General features: G+C 45.4%; 2 protein-coding genes across 4 annotated transcripts in view; one reads left to right on the top strand and one right to left on the bottom strand.

Annotated features, from left to right (window-relative positions):
• GDPD4 (glycerophosphodiester phosphodiesterase domain containing 4) overlaps window positions 1-868 on the top strand; it is a 41,641-nt gene extending 40,773 nt beyond the window's left edge. For both annotated transcript variants that reach the window (XM_084842466.1, XM_084842465.1), the window contains one exon: window positions 182-868. In XM_084842466.1, the coding sequence (XP_084698592.1) occupies window positions 182-210 (29 nt within the window). In that variant the 3' untranslated portion in view covers window positions 211-868. The remainder of the gene's footprint in view (window positions 1-181) is intronic.
• A 1,209-nt stretch (window positions 869-2,077) lies between these two features.
• MYO7A (myosin VIIA) overlaps window positions 2,078-20,069 on the bottom strand; it is a 144,141-nt gene continuing 126,149 nt past the window's right edge. For both annotated transcript variants that reach the window (XM_084841598.1, XM_084841596.1), the window contains 9 exons: window positions 19,809-19,914; window positions 19,205-19,318; window positions 18,607-18,694; window positions 18,190-18,296; window positions 15,761-15,946; window positions 13,226-13,342; window positions 12,159-12,242; window positions 9,531-9,650; window positions 2,078-4,149 (listed from right to left, as the gene is read on the bottom strand). In XM_084841598.1, coding sequence (XP_084697724.1) covers window positions 4,060-4,149; window positions 9,531-9,650; window positions 12,159-12,242; window positions 13,226-13,342; window positions 15,761-15,946; window positions 18,190-18,296; window positions 18,607-18,694; window positions 19,205-19,318; window positions 19,809-19,914 — 1,012 coding nt within the window. In that variant the 3' untranslated portion in view covers window positions 2,078-4,059. The remainder of the gene's footprint in view (window positions 4,150-9,530; window positions 9,651-12,158; window positions 12,243-13,225; window positions 13,343-15,760; window positions 15,947-18,189; window positions 18,297-18,606; window positions 18,695-19,204; window positions 19,319-19,808; window positions 19,915-20,069) is intronic.

The following is a 20,069-nucleotide window of genomic DNA, read 5'->3' as shown; positions in this document are numbered from 1 at the left end:
GTTTCCCATTACCTCTGAATCAGGCCGTAAGCTTGTCGCTGGAGATAGTGGTTGTGAGTAGATACATATATAATTCAAGATTTTCTGTGTGACGAAATATATTTGTGCATCTGTATTTGTGGAGGTGCTCTGTACCTCAGGCTGGATCAATATGACAACTTTCATCCTTATATCTTTTCAGAACTTAATAGGATGCCAACCGTGGCTTAAGAGGCTGGTTCACCAGCTGTTCAGCATAGACAGCCATTTCGTCGTTTAGACAGAAGATTCTTTCCCACCCATGAGATTGCCATCCAGGAAGCCACAGATTAAAAACGTATGGTGCAATGACTGGACTTGATCAGAGAGGTTTGACACTGCTTAGATTTTCATGGCTACTTTAAGCAGAAGATCAAAGATTCCCCTTCTTTCTCCTTTCTTCCCTGATTAAGAGGCAGGGAGCCTTTTTTCGTTTTTAGCAGAGGAGAACGCAGGTGGCTTTTATCTGGGTATTTCCCATCTGTGTGTACCAGGGACATTGTCCTGGTCTTTGGAATCCACTTGAAAAAAAGCAATGTCACTTTCAGAAATATAGAGACTCCATTCATAGGACTCTTGCCAATGAGAGATTCTGGGAAAGGATTTTTAGTTCTGCCAGCAGCCCCATGTGAGTCTAAGGCTCCCGTAGCCTGTGGGGTTTACCAATGGACAATGCGTTGAAGGGGGAGTCTGCAGTGGCTCGGGGGAAAGAAGCCTGAAGACAATCCTTTTCCATGTATGGAATATCTCCTGCAAACTCAGCCATTTTTTTAAAAAAGTTGTATTTAAATAGGAGCTTTAAAGATTTGTTTTTTAAAAAAATGTATGGAAAGAATAAAAACCATCCATGAAAGATGATGTCTGAGAGCTTTCCTACGAGGCAGCACAGGCAGATCTGAGGCGATAGGTTAACTGCATTGTTAACCAGTGTCAGACCTGAGCTGAAGGCAGCCATCAAGTGGGATCTGGGATCCTACTCAGGCCAAACATCAAACCAAGAGGTTAAAGGTGCAATCCTATGCATGTTTAGAGAGAAAAAAAGGCCTACAACTCCCAGCATGCCCCAGCCAAAAAGCTGTAGGCCTTTTTTTCTGTCTAAACATGCTTAGGATTGCACCCTAAGCCACAAATCAGACCCAGGAAAGACTCTCATTGCTTACATAAAGTTCCATCCTGAAAAGGACAGACAGCCACTGGCCCCAAGCTGGATGGGTGGAATGTAAGAAGAGCCCAGCTGCAGCAGACTGAAGTCCTATCTAGTCCAGCAATCTGTTTCCCACACTGCCCATGGGAAGCCTGCAAGCAGGACATGAAGGCAATAGTCACTTTAGTATCTAGGATTCCTTTGGGGGCAGAGCTGGGCAACTTGTGGACCTCCAGATGTTTTTGCCTACAACTTCCATCAGCATAGCCAATAGAGAGGGATGATGGGCATTGTTGGCCAAAACATCTGGAGGGCAACACTGTCCATCCCCACTTTAGGGAGATGCTCCAGCCTGTAAATCTGGCACCATCTCAGAACAAGGGGCAGTGATGCACTGCTGAGTTATGGCTCTCTCTTTGGGATGGGGTAGGAAAGTACTATTAGAAGATGAACATCTTCAGATGTCTTGCTTGGGGGCTTCCCCATGGCATCTGGTTGGCCACAGCCTTTGGTCTGATCCAGCAAGGCTCTTCTTACATTCTCTAGTGTGGTCCAGCAAAACAGTCCTTACATTTTGACCTTGATTACATGAGAGGCAGCTGAAAGGTTCTCAGCTTATGTCCAAACCCAACTCCATTCTGTGTAGGCTGGCGTCTCAGCCAGCCCTTGCACATTTGGCAAAGAAGCTTAGCCATAAAATAATATCCTATTTCTCTCACACATCCATAAAGCAATTACTTTCGCTATCTCTTTCCACCCCCCAAAATGTTCTGCTTTAATTGGAGTGTTCCACAACAACAGCCATTCCATATCACATCTCACGTATGAACACGGCAGACAAACAGATCAGACACACAAAACGCCATGCGTGTGCTGGACCCCCTTCTCACCAAAAATGACTTCTAAAACAGGAAAGACACATAAAGGTCCATTTATGTGGTAACACATGATGGGATGTGCACCAACCTTGCATGCTGTATGGCATGAGCTGAAGTGTACAAGTGGTGTGATAATAATGCTGAAAGCCATACTGGATCGCCTCCTTCATTGTCATTCAACATGGCAAGAAGGAGTCCTGCAACTGGCTAGAGGTTATTGTAGAAGACAAACACCTTAGTATGAAAGACTGGCTTGCTTGTGTGTGCATGCATGTGTGTGTGTGTGTGTGTGTGTGTGTGTGTGTGCGCGCACGTGCATGTTACAGTATTACAGAGCTCTAATGAAAAAAAAACTGGATTTGGAATCCCTTCATCCTAAGAACAGTCTCCTTAAACTACTAAATCCAGTCTTGTGCAGTTTTATTCATTGCAATGGGGATTGCCCATAAGAAACTCCAAATGGATCATGTCCTTCAACTGTAGTAGGACTTCTCTGGAATGCACTTCTCAATCCCCTAAAAATGTGAGATGTTGTCCAGCAGGCCATGGTTAAGAGGTACAGAAAGTTGCTTTGGGTAGTGAATGACAATTTTGCACTCCATGTTCAAAATGTGACTAAATTCCTGTATTCAAACTTGTCTCTTTGAATGGAATTTTTCCTTTTTGAATTTCCTTTTCAAAATCAGTCTGGAAGGGAAGCTTTTAAGAAGTGCAACCTTAAATCTTTTTTTTCCTTGTTGATGAAGTTTTAAGGTGCAAATGCTATCAACTTACAATACTTTTTACACCTTCTCCCCTGACCCTCTTAAAACTCACAGCATCCATAACTGGTAACTCAAACTGGAAGAATTTATATTTACAATTCTTTTGCCAATTCAAATGAGACGAATTTAGTAGAGATCTCCCACCACCCTCTGGCATAATTCATTTCAATGCTAGAATGGAAAACCAGCCTTTGAGAAAGGGAGTGAATTGCATTCCACTGCATTGCATTGCATTCTATTTACTTCTATTATTTAGTCTAGCATGACACACCATGTAGATCTCTACAGGTTGTACCTGGAAGGAACCACCAGAATTTATAGCTTCCTGTTTTCAATGCTCACTTTTTGCCCCAACCCAAGTAGACAAGGAAATTCTAGACACAATGTTAGAACACACCTATGAGAAAATGAGTTTCCTGATTTGGTCTTTCTACTGGATTTCCTCATGAAGGACGATGCAGATTTTTCAGAAACCTTCTCCAAAGTGGTCTCTACATCTCTACCAACTGAGAAAAGCCATCCCCCACCACATGCTAAATAAAAGGAATACGAAACAAACCACTGTAAAACCAAACCTCCTTAAAATAAGTCCAGCTATCATTGCACATTTAAGCTCTTTGTTGCCCATGTATGTTACATCTTGCTGAGTCATCACTATGCCTTTTCCTTTCTTCATTTTGCAAAATGCATGTCTTTCCCGCAACCTTTTATATCTATTATTTTAAAAATGACCCCCCCCCCAAGTCTTTAATTTTCCTTCTCTCAAAAACGTTCGGTCCCTAAACCCAGCATATTTTAATGATTTTTCTTCCAGTTTCTAGCACGGGGGTGGGGTGGGGGTGTCCGTAAACCTATTTGCTGATTCCCGCTTTTAAAGACCTTAAAAGAAGCTTCAAGCAGCCTTTTCCCCACAGGCCTTGGCAACTTCCGCCATTTTGGTTCCACGTTAAAGCAACAACAGAGGAGTTATGCTGTACCGTGGTGTGAAAGAAGAAGCGTTGAGGTTTAAATCCAGAACAAGAGAAGGGAAAAAGAGGGAGGGGGCTATGAAAGCCCGTTCTCAAAGATAGTCATCCTCGCTTGAAGGGGATGTCAGGCCACAGTCCTCAGAGTCAGAGTCTGACAGGCTTTCTGAAGGAGTCCGGCTCATCTTCCACACATGGGTGGAGAAGGTCTTCCCCCAACTGCAGGGATAACCCACAGCCCTCAGCTGACAAGGTAGTTCCAGAGCCACTGGCCAGTGGTTTCTCTCAGTTCACTTGCTGCCTTTCGCGCTCCTCTGTTTACTCATTGCAGTCAGCATCTGGCTAATGTAAGAGGTCAAGAGGTCATCCATCTTGTAGCCCTGATGGAAAAGAGGAGCAAGAAGGTAACACATCCCTTCTCCTTCAACAGAATCCCTCCTTCCTCCAACCCAACATGGCATCTATGCCACAGCATCCAAGTGCCTCACAACAACCACTGAGGTATTTATATCCTCATGTCGACTTTGTGATAAGACAGGGAAGGGCCTTGGAGTGTGGCACAGGTGGCTGGCTAAATAAAATTGATGCCATCCTCAATTTAAAAACAACAACAAAATCAAACAAACATTTGCAGTAGGCTCAACAACCCACTGATGCTTAATGCAGACAGCAAGTTTGGGGGGTGTTGGGCTTCATTAGCATTTTTTTTTAGTTGAAGGCTCTCTGTGAGTGCAATGAGGTGAACATCAGAAGAATCATGATGGATCAGACCAAAGGTTCATCTAAACCAGCATCCTGTTTCCAACGCAGTGGCCAATCAGATGACTCTGAGACTCTCATAAGGAGGATGTGAAGGCAATGCCCCTCTCCTTCTTTTGCTCCCCAGGAACTGGTATTTCGAGGCATGCTGTCTCTGATCCATTTAACAACTGGATTTTGTATTTTCAAAAACTGAGGATCAGCCATTATTGGCTTCTTTCGAACAGTAGGGGCAGTTTCAGGTGAAACAGGAAACCATCACATCATCTGCTAGAGCCCATTTTAAATGTCTGTAAACCCTCTTCCATTTCATCTTAAGACAGTGACCATGCAGACTTCATGATCAAGTCAACCTTTCCCCCCACTCCTATTTCCCCACCCCACCCCACTCCCTGCTTTTTGTAACATCTAGTCCAATGAAGAGATTTGGAGATCTCGAAAGCGTTTACATTTTCTATGACCTTTTGCTTGGCCCAATAAAGGCATTACATTAATATGGATTCTGGAGTCATAAAATTCTTCTCAATTAATTTGTCTAGTAATCTTTGAAAGCCATTTAAGTTGGTGACCACACCTTGTGGTTGTAAATTCCACTGTGTGAAGTACTTTCTTTTGTCTGTCATTGGATGATACCAAGTTCTAGTATTATATGACAGAGAGAGAGAGAGAGAGAGAGAGATGTCCTCTTTATCCACTCTTTCCTAATCGTGCATAATTTTATTACAACTGAGATGGTGAAGCCATCACAGGGTTGTTGTTGTTGTTCAGTCGTTCAGTCGTGTCCGACTCTTCGTGACCCCATGGACCATAGCACGCCAGGCCTTCCTGTCCTGCACTCTCTCCCGGAGCGTGCTCAAGTTCATATTCATTGCATCCGTGATGCTATCTAGCCATCTCATCCTCTGCCGTCCCCTTCTCCTTTTGCCTTCAGTCTTTCCCAGCATTAGGGTCTTTTCCAGAGAGTTTTCTCTTCGCATTGGGTGGCCAAAATATTTCAGCTTCAGCTTCAGTATCTGTCCTTCCAATGAGCACTCAGGGTTGATTTCCTTTAGGATTGACTGATTTGTCCTCCTTGCAGTCCAGGGGACTCATAAGGGTCTTCTCCAGCACCACAGTTCGAAAGCATCAATTCTTCGGCGCTCAGCCTTCCTTATAGTCCAGCTCTCACAGCCATACATTACTACTGGGAAAACCATAGCTTTGATTAGACGGACCTTTGTCGGCAAGGTGATGTCTCTGCTTCTTACTGTGCTGTCTAGGTTTGCCATAGCTTTCCTCCCAAGGAGCAAGCGTCTTTTAATTTCATGGCTACAGTCACCGTCTGCGGTGATCTTGGAGCCCAAGTAAGTAAAATCTGTCACTGCTTCCATTTCTTCCCCTTCTATATGCCAGGAAGTGATGGGGCCAGATGCCACGATCTTAGTTTTTTTAATGTTGAGTTTCAAACCAGCTTTTGCACTCTCCTCTTTCACCCTCAACAAGAGGCTCTTTAGATCCTCTTCACTTTCTGCCATTAGGGTGGTATCGCCTGCATATCGGAGGTTGTTGATAATTCTCCCGGCAATCTTAATTCCGACCTGTGATTCATCCAACCCGGAGTTTCTCATGATGTACTCTGCATATAAGTTAAATAAGCAGGGCGACAATATGCAGCCTTGTCGTACTCCTTTCCCAATTTTGAACCAATCGGTTGTTCCATGTCTGGTTCTTACTGTTGCTTCTTGACCCTCGTACAGGTTTCTCAGGAGACAGGTCAGGTGGTCTGGTACTCCCATCACTTTAAGAATTTGCCACAATTTGTTGTGATCCACACAATCAAAGGCTTTAGCGTAGTCAATGAAGCAGAAATAGACGTTTTTCTGGAATTCTCTTGCTTTCTCCATGATCCAGCGAATGTTGGCGATTTGATCTGTAGTTCCTCTGCCTCTTCGAAACCCAGCTTGTACTTCCAGTAGTTCTCGGTTCGCATACTGCTGAAGCCTAGCTTGTAGGATTTTGAGCATCACCTTGCTGGCATGTGAAAGGAGCGCAATTGTGCGGTAGTTTGAACACTCTTTGGCATTGCCCTTCTTTGGAATTGGAATGTCAACTGACCTTTTCCAGTCTTGCGGCCATTGTTGAGTGTTCCAAATTTGTTGGCATATTGAATGCAGCACTTTAACAGCATCATCTTTTAGGATTTTAAATAGCTCAGCTGGAAGACTGTCATCTCTGCTAGCTTTGTTGTTAGTAATGCTTCCTAAGGCCCACTTGACTTCACTCTCGAGGATGTCCGGCTCAAGTTCAGTGGCCGCACTATCATGACTATCAGGGACATTAAGATCTTTCCTGTATAGTTCTTCTGTGTATTCTTTCCATCTCTTCTTAATCTCATCTGCTTCTGTTAGGTCCCTGCCTTTGTCCTTTATCATGCCCGTCTTTGCACAAAACGTTCCCTTGAGATCTCCAATTTTCTTGAAGAGATCTCTAGTCTTTCCCATTCTGTTGTTTTCCTCGATTTCTTTGCATTGTTCATTTAAGAAGGCCTTCTTGTCTCTCCTTGCTATTCTCTGGAACTCTGCATTCAGTTGGATATATCTTCCCCTTTCTCCCTTGCTTTTCGCTTCCCTTCTTTCTTCAGCTACTTGTAAAGCCTCATCAGACAGCCACTTGGCTTTCTTGCATTTCTTTTTCTTTGGGATGGATTTCGTTGCTGCATCCTGAACAATGTTACGGACCTCCGTCCATAGTTCCTCAGGCACTCTGTCTATCAGGTCTAATCCCTGAAATCTATTCCTCACCTCCACTGTATATTCATAAGGGATATGATTTAGGTCATACCTGAATGGTTTAGTGGTTTTCCCTACGTTCTTCAATTTAAGCTGAAATTTTGCAACAAGAAGCTCATGATCTGAGCCACAATCAGCTCCAGGTCTTGTTTTTACTGACTGTACAGAGCTTCTCCATCTTTGACTGCAAAGGACATAATCAATCTGATTTCGATATTGACCATCTGGTGATGTCCATGTGTAGAGTTGCCTCTTGTGCTGTTGGAAAAGAGTGTTTGCTATGATCAGCGTGTTCTCCTGGCAAAACTCTATTAGCTTTTGTCCTGCTTCATTTTGTACACCAAGGCCATGCCTGCCTGTTATCCCGGTGATTTCTTGACTTCCTACTTTAGCATTCCAATCCCCTATGATGAAGAGGACATCTTTTTTCGGTGTTAGTTCTAGAAGGTGTTGTAGGTCTTCATAGAACCGATCAACCTCAGCTTCTTCAGCATCAGTGGTTGGGGCATAGACTTGAATTACTGTGATGTTGATTGGTTTGCCTTGGATTCGTACTGAGATCATTCTATAATTTTTTAGATTGTACCCCAGTACTGCTTTTCCCACCCTCTTGTTGACTATGAGTGCTACTCCATTTCTTCTAAGGGATTCTTGCCCACAGTAGTAGATATGACGGTCACCTGAATTAAATTTGCCCATGCCTGTCCATTTTAGTTCACTGATTCCCAAGATGTCGATGTTCAATCTTGCCATCTCATGTTTGACCACCTCTAGCTTACCTTGATTCATTGATCTGACATTCCAGGTTCCTAAACAAAATTGTTCTTTACAGCATCGGATTTTCTTTTCACCACCAGACACATCCACAGCTGAGTGTGGCTTTGGCCCAGCCGCTTCACTCTTTCTGGCGCTACTTGGAAATACCTTCTGCTCTTCCCCAGTAGTATATTGGACACCTTCCGACCTGAGGGGCTCATCTTCCAGTGTCATCTCTTTTAGCCTTGTGTTACGTTCCATGGGGTTTTCTTGGCAAGAATACTGGAGTGGGTTGCCATTTCCTTCTCCAGTGGACCACATTTTGTCAGAACTCTCTGCCATGACCTGTCCGTCTTGGGTGGCCCTGCACGGCGTAGCTTATGGCTTCACTGAGTTACGCAAGCCCCTTCGCTACAACAAGGCAGTGATCCATGAAGGGGCATCACAGGGTGGGACAATTCTATTGATGAACACTCTTGTGAATGCTCTGATGTATCCTAGACCAGGAGTGGGAAGACATTAGCTTGTGTGATCTACATTTTTTTTTAAACCAGAGACATTGGGTTTACCAACTGGAGCCAGTCACAAAATGGCGGTTTGGGGTGGGGAGCCAGTTACAAAATTGCAGACAGGGAATTGTATCCAGTCACAATTACCTTCTGTATACCAAGAGCCACACATAGGAGTGACCTTCCTATATTAAATATAAGTCCATCTTTGAGTTACTATAGATCAGGGATTCTAACATCAAATCCTAAAAATACACCAGGATTGCTGCAAAAACATCAGAACTTAATGTTATGGAGGAATACACCAGGGTTCAGGCTTTCCACTCATACAGGGGGTAGCCTAGCTTCCATGAAGAGTGACTCCATAGAGGAGAGCATTGCCTATCCTTCCTTCTTATGAAGGCAGTGGCAGGGTATCAGGGAAGGGGACTATGTATTTTTGCTATTTCCCCTTTCAAAATTAGGAGGTATGTTGCACAGAGAAGGAAAACTTACTGCTCCAAAATTGGCTGGGGAGGGGATACATCCCTCATTTCCTTCTCAGTGCCTGGAGACTGTGCTTGGCTGGGGGGAACAGGGGATGGGCTCAGGCCTTTGCTCTACCCATGGCAACTGCGTGTCCCACTTCCCACCCACCAAACTTTATAGGCCTTTGCTAGTGCATATAAATATTTCTCTTGCTGTGCATGTATGTGTGTAATGTTGTCATGATGCAAGCCTCCATACATTTCAGTCATATCTTTACAGCCATGAGGTCTAGAAGCTTGATTTTTGAGAAGTTGAAAGCAGAATTTGTCATGCGTGTGCACCAGTGGTCAGATTCTCTCCAGGATCCAATTTCTGCCCTTCATAGGGGCATGCCAGCTGTGCTTACGCCCTGTGATTGCTGTAATTCTGAAGGTTCCTTTCCTCCCCACACTGTTTCATCTTTAGAAATCTGCGTGTCTGGGAGCATTTGGGTTTCCTTACCAGCGAAGTCTCGCACAGCAGCTTGCTTCCCCGTACCAAGTTGCCGATGGTGATGTGGAAGTAGGTGTTGCCACTGCTCCAGTTGGAGATCTTTGTGAAGGGATGAGTGATGAGAATATCCTAGGGACATGGAGAAGGTAGTTAGACATGTCTTTGGAAGGACAGCACTCACCAGTCTTTGGACCTGCCACCCCATCCCATCATGCCACCTGAAGAGGCCCCCAAACACATCACAGGGCTGTGTGCAGATAAAAAGAGACATTCAGTCACGGAGCACCGGCTGTGCATGCATAAGATATCAGGATCAATCTGCAACATCTGCAGTTTTTTTTAAAAAATCAGGCAGCAGGGGAAAGACCCTCTGCCAGAAATAGGGCTGAAAAAGGAACACAGGAACCTGCCTTATCCTGAGTCAGACCCTGGGTCCATCTAACCCAGTATTGTTGACACTGACTGGCAGCAGCGGCTCTCCAGGGTTTTAGGCAGGATTTTTCTTAGCCCTACCTGGAGACATCGGGGATTGAACCTGGGACCTTCTGCCTGCCAAGCAGGGCCCCACCACTGAGCTACAGCCCCTCCCCATCCGGCATCTGTGGAAATAAAATTTGTCCACCATACTACCTATATGGTTCTGTTTTTAAAACAGGAAGTCAGAAACCTAGTTCTTACTGAGGTGGTGAATCTGTGTCTGGACTGTGGCTGCACTTCACAATTGCAGCCACAGACTTTGCGACTGGATGCTTCTTCACATAAAAATGTTCCCTGTACTTAAAACAACTAGCATGTCAAGGAGAACGATTCTGGCCTAGCTTTCCCCTGACATGTTATGTTTCTAAGTGCAGGGATATTTTTATTATTATTTTTACAGTGAGACCCTGCCTGCAATCAGAAGTGGAACAGCTTAGCCACAGGTTTACCACTCCCATGAGAACTGAGGGTAGAGATGTTAACCTCTAATGAAGGCTTCTTTTTTTACAGAGGAAAGCTTCCTCTCCCAGGTAGGAGAGGAGAAGTGCTTGCTCAAGCCCACCAAAGTCTGCGGTTTCTCTCTGAAGAATAATAGTACTGAGAGGGAAACTACAGAGTTTGGCAGGCTACAGCAGCCTCCTCTCCTCTCCTTGAGAGAAACCAGAGAAGACAGTCAGCTCAAGGGGCGAAAGATGGCCTAGCCCTCCACACTCTGTGGCTTCCCTCCCAATAATGTTATTCTTCAGAGAGAGACCATAGAGTTAGGTGGGCTAAGGTGACAAGGAGTTAATTTTAGCCCTCCAAAGGAAAAGCAACAACAGTGGAGGCTGGTGGCTCTGATGCCAGTGGGGTGGTGAATCCGCACCAGGTTTCAGTCAGAACTCTGAAGGAGCTCCTTTAGAGTTCTGGCTGGTTCAGAAACCCGGAGCGGATTCACCACCCCACTGGCACTGGTGGCACTAACTTCCACTAAAAAAACACACAGCTACAGTAGGAAAGGTGGGGACAGAGGAGTTTGGCATGTGTGTATATGGGGTGGCTAAAGCACAGGGGAGGCGGGACAATACTGGGTTAGGTGTGCAAACAGTCTGAGCTGGTAAAGGCAGCTTCCTGTATTCCTAAAGCCACGTGTACCACACGAATGCAGACACGCTGGTATTATGAGCTATATACTTCTATTATTCTGGTGAGCTGGGCCATATCGGTTGCTCTAAACAGCTGATGTGATGAGCACCAGGGATTTTAACGAAGTCGCCTTGACGTTCCTTGAATGACTGCGAATGTTCTGCTGAATGGGCAATCTACCTGCAGGGATTGGGGCCTCAGCCCAGCGCTCGGTGGGGGTGGGGGAGAGGGCAGCAGTTGTAGATTGAACTGGAAACAGAAAGAGACACCAGGGGCACTGCCAGGTGTCTACACTTAAAAGATTCAGGGGCCCAGGTTCATAGGACACATCTACATATGTTAATTTATATCTATATATGCAAATTTAGAAATAATTAGTAGGATTTATTTTGATTTCACTGAAGCCAAAGCCTGCCAATTAATTTCTTACCCAGATCTCCTCAGATAAAATAAATCCTTCAATTAATTTGCACCCCATCCCAGATAATCCCAAATCAGGAGTTCCTCTTCAGCTACAATTTTTGCATTCTCTCACTATCCCTCCCCCCGCTTTGGTGCAGCTTGGGGGGTGGGCGGCTGAAACAGTTGCTCCCTGCAAATCTGCCAGCTTTTATGAGCCCGCTTGCTTCTAACAGGCGGCGGTTGCCTATTTGTAAAGGAAACAAATATTCCCAAGACACCATGGTCTCCAGTGCTCTCTCATCCAAAGTATGTCCCTTCTTGCCATTTGACGGAAGTGGGAAGCATTTAAACATTATTATCACTATGGTGCCTTGAGCTCTTTGGTGGAAGAAGACATTGATACACTCTCCCACCTCCACTTGCCCATTGATCTAGGTTAGGGGAAGCACCCTGCTAAGATCTACAGAATGCTCATCTACCAGGATGCTTTAGAGAAGCTGCTCAGAAGGCCCACCTACCTTCCTTCCTTCCTTCCTTCCTTCCTTCCTTCCTTCCTTCCTTCCTTCCTTCCTTTCTTATTTATTTTTCATTTCTATACCGCCCAATAGCCAAAGCCCAATAGCCAAACCTTACCTTGGTCTTTCGATCGATAAGGCTGACACCATGCTTATTGATGGCAATCAGGAGGAGTTCTGGGTAATTTGGATCAGTCGTTTGCTGTTCAGAATGGAAGGTGGGAGACATGTTAAGGGGCTGAATAATGGCAAGCAATCTGGTGGGGATGATAATTGCAGAAATAGCCTTAGAGTTAAGGCAGATTTATGCAAATGTTTCCAGGTGCCAGAAGGTTAGGCTGCTAGAACCCTAAACAAGTGCTGAACTTTTTGTTGCTAGGTCAAGGGTAACTGACTATGTCCCCAGGCCAGCCATACCTGGTGCTCATGACTGGAGGAGGGAGAGGAACTCCATCAAGTCTCTGCCTATAGAGCTGAGATGTGTAGCTACAGGATGTATGGATCGTGTGAAATCCGTTTTGTCTGTGTCTTGCGCCTTTCGTTCCATTGTTCACCCAGCCACAGAATCAGATTTTTTTTGTTACCAAATTTGCAAAAATGCACAAAATCTCCCCAAATCCACATTTTCACACTTTGGCCTATGGAGAAAATGCGCATTTTTGGCCAGGGTTTTTTAGTTTGCATATTTTTCTACAATGAGATTTGTGCAACATTCGGGAGAGTTAAAAAACCAGTCCACAAGTCCGTGGAATCCTCCTGTCAGGGGAAAAGCTGGTCCTCTGCAGAATGTGTGGGTTGGATCCATGAAAATCTGAACTCATTTGGTTCCATTGAGGATTTCTCCAACATCCCTGTTACCAAGGACAAGACCTTGATCCAATTGAGAAATTCCTTCCTGAACATCTATTTGGTGGGCGCCTACTTTGCAATCACTTAGGTGCCAAGGAAGAACTGTACTTTTTGTTCTGCCTGTTAAATGCTAAGGGCTCTGCTTTGAGGTGGAATGTCTATTACTTGATGGTTCAGTTTTCAAGATTATTTGTAAGCTGCCTTGGGGACCACAGCTAAAAGGAGGATAGAAATATTTTAAAGAAACAAAGGAATACGTACTTCTGATAACCACCCTCTCCCCAGTTCCCTGGACCCTTTAGATAACCCATGAAATAAAGGGGGACCCATCTCTACCTTCACTTCGAAGAAAGCAGATCCAAAGGTAGGCCACTTGAATACAATCTTGAGGAAGGCAAGCTTGGCTTCTTCTCTTGTTTTGCCTGCATGCTTGTTGAAATAAGCCACAATGGACTGAAAGAAAGAGCAAAACATGGATGAATGGTTCAGTTCCAACGTGGTGTCCATCGTCACCTCTTTTTATGCCCATCAGGTTCCCTGCTCCTCCTGATTTTAATTTTATTTCTTAAGATTTTAAATAATAACTGGGAGGCTGGCATGCTGCAAAGCAAAGGGCTGCCCTCTGGCACCATCTTTATTTGGGTTCAAATAAAGTTTTCAAATGCAGACCCCACCTCTTAGACTTACCAGTTTGCCTTTTGGGAAACGGATATTTTGAGACCGGCCATGCCCACCATGGCAGCCATTTGATGAATGGGGGAGCCCTCAAATGGCAGCCATTTTGTGAGAGGACCCAGGACATGTTCTCAAAATGCCAAATGGGCCCACTGACCCACAATGTTTGGGGATCTCTGCATGATGTGTGTGTGTGTGTGACAGACAATGAAGAGTTACTCCCTGCACACTTCCCAACTACTCTTTAGCCATCAGAAATAAAAGCTGAGATTTTTCAAAAGGCTGATTCTGTGACACATTCCAGCTTTGAAAAGTATGGTTGTGGCTGCTTACAACAGTGATGGGTAGGCTTCAGTCGTGCAGAAACTACTTCAGGGTTTTTTAAAAACTAGAACACAAGGGATCCATCAACCAGAGTCTGATGCAAAAGACTCACACATAAGAATTAAAGAATTCTGAGTCCAGGAATTTGTTTTGAGCACCAGAACCAGTGGAGGCTGGCTGCTCTAATGTCAGTGGGGCAGTGATTCCACTCCGGGTTTCAGTCAGAACTCTAAAGGAGCTTTCCAAGGTGCTGAATGGAACTCACTGTCCATCCACACAAAAATACACAATTGGTTACCCCAAGCTTTCTCCATTTCAGTGGTATAATGTAGAGGCAGAGGAAGGAGTCATGTTGTTACAGCTATTGTTAAACAATAAGGAGTTACACAGTCTACTGCAAATCTCCCAGGGCTCTAGCAGCAGATCCAGGTCTGCCTCCTGCCTACCCCTGACTCAGAATGCATGTACAGAGAGGGGCATGGTAGAAGGCCATGGTTTGCCAACTGGCCAGGAAAACACACACACACAGCTTGGCAGGCCGGGTTGTTTTTGGCTTTTGGCTCAGTTGTCAGAAAAGCAAAATGTAAACCTGGACACACACCTCATTCACATTGGTACAAACAGACAGCTTTTGCATTGGGCTCTATCCACCAGGCACACCCAAATGTGTTGGAGTCCACCCCTGGGTCCACCTACAGACCTATTCTGTGCTCCTCCCTTAAACCCAAAGAAATCCAGCCCCTAGGACAGGGCGTCAAATCTCAGGCCCACAGACCATGTCTGGGCTGCCTGGGATTCAAATCCAGCCATCCCGTGTTCCCCAGTTGGCCTTGCCCCCTTCCCCTGGCCCTGCCTCCTTTCCTCCGACCACCAATCATTTGCTGGTTTCCTGGTTTTAGCACATTTCCCCCTTCCCTATAATTCTCAAAGGTGGAATTGCCTCCCCTAAGGCAGGAAGAACTTCAAGCTAAAATATGCTAGTAATTTTTTGTGCTGCTTCCTTTGCCTTTGGCTCCACCCCTTTTGCCTTGGGCCCTGCCCACCACTGGAATGCGGCCCCCAAGAGCGTCTCCAAAACTGAATCTAGTCCTCAGGCTCAAAGAGGTTCGACACTCCTGCCCAAGGACTTGCCCATATTTGAAATTGATTAGCAGGTGACCACATGTGAGAGGGCCTTCTCTGCAGTGGCCCCACACCTTTGGAACAGGTTGCCATTGGAGGTTTCACCATGCTCCATCATTGCAGGCTTTTAAGAAGGCCTTAAAAATGTATTATTTTACCGTGGCCTTCTCTTGATATGATTGCTGCTGTTGCTGTTTTTGCTGTTGTTGTTGGTTTTATTATCGGCTTTTATTGTTGCTTTTATTTGCTATTTTATTGTGTTTATGTTTCTATCACTTTTAATATTTTAACTGTTTTTATGTATTTTATTGCTGGGAGCCGCCTTGGGAGGCTTCTGCCCTGAAAGGCGGCCAAGAATTTTTTTAAATAAATAAATAAAAATGCAACCCAGCCTTATACGCATGGTGAGATTATTGTGATGGTGCTTGTTTAGAAGTTGTGAAATGGACAAAGTCTTTGGCAAAGAAAGCAGGATTTCAGCCATGGCCTTTGCTCCTTTCAATTTATCCTCATGGTGCTTCTGATAATGTCAACCTTTTTAGGGCTGTCTATACAAAAAGCCTTATGCAGTCAAAGACAATAGCCACACCGTTGGCTGGTGTGTGTATGACGTGACGTGTGTATGATGTGACGTCATATTTTTGATTGGAGAGTTGGGAACTCTACTGAAGGCAGGCAGGCAGGCAGGCATGGGGGCGTGGAGGCCGGTTAGGTAGTGCATGACGGGGGCAGGCACTGGAGCAGACCTACCCTCTTCCAGTCATCTGGAGACAACTGCCGAACAAGGGACTCAGGCACCAGCTCCTTGAGGAGTTTAGGGATGCTGGGGAAATAGGACTTGTCATCTTCAAATTTCACCCGATAGATCAGGGCTCCTAGCTGAAGGATATCTTCCCGGCTGCATTTATGGTAGCCACGAAGGTACTTTGGTAATTCCTGTGCCAAAAAAGCAGAGAGAACATTTTGCAGGGTCACAAGAGCAAAAAGAAGAGGGTGTTACTGGTGGAAGAATGTTCTCCCCAGGGAGGATCACTTGGAGTCTACTTTGATGTCATTTTGGCTTCAGGCAAAATGCCTTTTTATTTTCCCAGCCGGCTTTTATGCACATTCCAAAAATAAAGGAATAAAATAAAATTTGCTCCCATCAGCTATTAACAAAGGAGTGGCTGGACAGCAGCTTTGCAACTGGGATTGTAAGGCATCTGCGGCACTCCACCACACAGGGCCAGTGGTAGATCTCAACTTCGGCTTGGCAGATCTCAGATTTATGGAGACCCCCCTCCGTGCATGCATTTGTACACATGTGAAAAATCAGAAAAGTGTTTTAGTGTTTGGATGAGTTGGGATTTGAACCAGAAGCTTTCTGCACTGCTGTTGGCTTCTATTGGCGCGGCCCAACTGATGCTGGTAGACAACAAAAGGACAGCACTGCATGGCTCCACCCACTGGCTGCCCATTGGTTCCTCCTGACCTGGCTGAGCTATAAATGATTCCGGGTTGTTACCTGAGCAACAGCCAGATCCAGGCCTTGTTTTGTGGCTCTGTAGCTTTGCCCTGGGTATTTATGCATGCCTCTTCAACTCCCTGCCAACCTACTCCTTTACATTTAGTCAAAAATATTTTATTTATTTTATTTGTACCTTGCCTCCCCCCCCCCCCATGGCATGCAAGGCAGGTCCCTTTAAAAAGCAAAACATCAACCATGTCTTAATAAACGTTGCATGTAACTGTTGGAGCATTTTTTCAGTTTTAAGCATTTTAATGTTTTCCTGTCATTGCTTATTATCACTCTGAACAAAGCGTTGGGAGACAAGGTCAATGTATATTTAGCATTGTTTTTATTACTGCACCTTTCCGTTGTTTCTGAGATCATGGATGCAACACAGATAGGGCGCCACTTACGCATTGTCGAAAAAGAGGAAGTGCATCACCAAAAGAGAGGTCAAAGGGACACCAATTTGGATAACAGTTGCATATGCTAATTTATATGCATAAATGCAGATTTAGAAATAATAATGTGAATAGAAATACAATACATCTCACGATAGTGAGGAAGACTGACCAGGTGAGCTGGGTGCCTCGAGCAGTCTGCTGTCCAGGGGCTTAATGTGGATGGGCAACTTCCAGCCCCCGCCCCCCGCTCTCTCTTCTCAGGGTTCTTTATCTTTAAACTGGACTTGCACCCGACAGCCTGAGGACACCTTCAAACACAGGATTGTCCTCTGTCAGCTGTTCAAATAGAGGACTGTCCTCTATAAAGTAGGACACCAGGCCACCCTGTACTCTTAATATAGACTTTGTTGTTACCTTTTCTAGTGTCCCTGAGGAAGGCACTATGTTGAAAACTGTTGGGGACACATGTCCTCCAGGTATTTACCTTTTCATTTTGAGCATCATTTATAGGCCCTGCCTCCTTTCTTCTTCTTCTTCTTCTTCTTCTTCCTCACTTCTAGTCTCCTTGGTGCTGCTCTTCCCTTTGGAACCAAGTTATTAGATGGACCCCCTGCACCGGTGTGAACCTAGCCAGGCCTTAAGATTGGCCTTGGAGGCCCTGCTCATGGGCCTCCTACCAAGAGATATCAGGTTAGTGGGCACTACAAACCGGGATTTTTCGGTGGTAGCCCCATGGTTATGGAACTCCTTTGATAGGGAGGTACATATGGCCCCTACATTGCCAGTTTCTGTTTCAAGCTGCTTTTAATTGGTATTTTAGTGAACTACATTTCAACTCCTATTTTTAATCTCTGATTTTTGGCTGCTTTGATTTTAAATATATGTTTTATACCAGGGTTGGGAAACTGGTGGCCCTCCAGATGTTTTGACCGATAACTCCCATCATCCTTCACCACTCGTTATGCTGGCTAGGGCTAATGGGATTTGTAGGCCAAAACATCTGGAGGGCCACAAGTCCCCCTCCCCCATTTTATTCTGTTTTGACTACTGCTGGGTACAATTTTGTGATGTCTTACTGTCTTATGATAGATCATGGGTTTTATACATTGCAACTACACTGTAATGAATTCTGTGTTTTCAATATGGGAGACATGAGAGAGTTAGTGCTGAAAGGTGGCATACAAGTGCTAAAACAAGCAAACAAACAAATTATGTCTCTCTAGGCTGAGAACCCCTGTCCAGAACAGAATGCTTCTCCTCTTTAATGCTGCACATTCAGGAAGTACCTGATAGTAATGGAAGATGGAGTCGGCCATTGAATCCTTTCCAGGCACAGTGTTTGTCCAGAGCTTTTTCATGAAGAACACTTGGTAGGTGAGAGAAGGCACTATCCCTACCCAAAGAGAGAATTGCAACGTGGAGTTAGCAATGGCTGTGCATTGTATAGAACTCTGGTTTAGTTCTCCCCAAGGTGGGCAACTTGTGTTTGGGTTATACCAGTTCCAATTACAGGTGGGAGCTCTCATGATGGAATGCTCCTCCATATTAAAATGCCCCCGCCCCCCGCATAGAGAAAACTTAGCATGTCAGGGAGAAGGGTTCTACTTCACGCCTAGGAAGACCAACACATGCCAATAAGGGCTCACTCAAGTCCTCTGGAATCAAAAGAACACAGATAAGATGGAAAGCATCAGGGCATTTACCATCTTTTGCTGGTCTGGCTTTCTTGATCCAGTCTGTCAGGTGCCTGACAAAATCAAAGAAGAAGTCCCCTTCAGGTACACTGATGACCTGGAAGGATGCAATCCATTAACATAAAATGAAATAAAAATACAACTCAAGCCTGAAACCACACATGTCAAGTGCCATATTGCTAGGGGCACCTTGCATGTGCTTGTTGTATTACACTGCTTTGACAAAAAAATGCTCAGGCTAGGGCTTTGGTGAATCTCCATGGGAAAGTTCTTTCTACAGTGGAGGGGAAGCCACCAAGAATGCAGAAGTGGTGGCCAGTTTCACTGCTTTATTTGCCACAACCAGCACTGTGCATTCAGCCTGGAAAGAGAATGGCAATGGCTGTGGTTGAAGCACAGGTAGAATGGTTTAAATTGGCCTTCCCCAACGTGGTGCCCTCCAGATGTGTTGGACTACGACTCCCAGCCAGCAAGGCCATCCTTAGCCAGCATGGGAGATGTAGTGCAGCACATCTGGAGGGCACCAGGTTGGGGACTGGCCCTAGGCATCCATAATCCAGGCTATAACGGTGAATAAACTCCAGGCTGCTACGGGCTGCTCGCTCACCTTGTCAGAGATTTTGACAAAGAGGCTGAAACCCTCCGACGACTTCAGCAGCAGCCGGTTGGAGATGTCCTGGCAGAAGTCCTTGGCTTTGGTGCTCGACTCCACTTCAAACGCCTGCCGAGAAAAGGTGACGTTCGCACACCTCCGATTTCTCAAGGCCTGAGACCCAGACACGGGTCGGTTTGGGTGGCTCCTCGTTACTGTTTCATGGATTCCTCCACTGAAGAGGAGGTGAAGTCTTGGATTTCTGACTCCTGAATTCTTGGTTCGGTCCTGCTTCCAGTGGAGGCTGGTGGCTCCGATGCCTGATATCAGTGATATCAGTGGGGCAGTGAATCCGCTACGGGTTTCAGGCAGCTTTGCACCTTGGATAGCTCCTTTGGAGTTCTGACTGAAACCCGTAGCGGATTCACTGCCCCACTGATATCAGAGCCACCAGCCTCCACTGCCTGCTTCCTATCTGTAGATACCCAAATCCCCCAACTTCCTTGACTGTAGGTGCTATCTATGGCCCTCTCTCTACCCCCACCTGACTCACCCCAGGGAGCAGCTCCTCCTCCATGGGCCACAGCCTCACCTATTTTGTCAAGAATCTTGCTTTTACCTCATCGGTGTCATCTGGGAAGTACACTTTATGGAAAATCTGAGTTGTTTTGTGCTGGATTGCCTCAACTTCTACCAAGTGGGGAGGGTATTTCCGAGATCCATTCCTACAAAACAAAATACCTTGTGGTTGGCACCACATCCTCTTTTCAGTGAAGGCTATGAAGAGAGGAAGGCGGACGCTGTCAAGAGGGAGGAGTCTTGGTGGAATAATCACTGGGCAGCGTCGTCCCGCTCCCTGTTTTCCTAGTTCCCTCTTTCT

The sequence above is a fragment of the Heloderma suspectum genome, chromosome 3 (assembly GCF_057233095.1).
Source record: "Heloderma suspectum isolate Gila_16-S chromosome 3, 16-S_ref, whole genome shotgun sequence".
Lineage (NCBI taxonomy): Eukaryota > Metazoa > Chordata > Lepidosauria > Squamata > Helodermatidae > Heloderma > Heloderma suspectum.
Note: the sequence above shows the minus strand (reverse complement) of the source record. Positions and strands in the feature narration are given on the sequence as shown.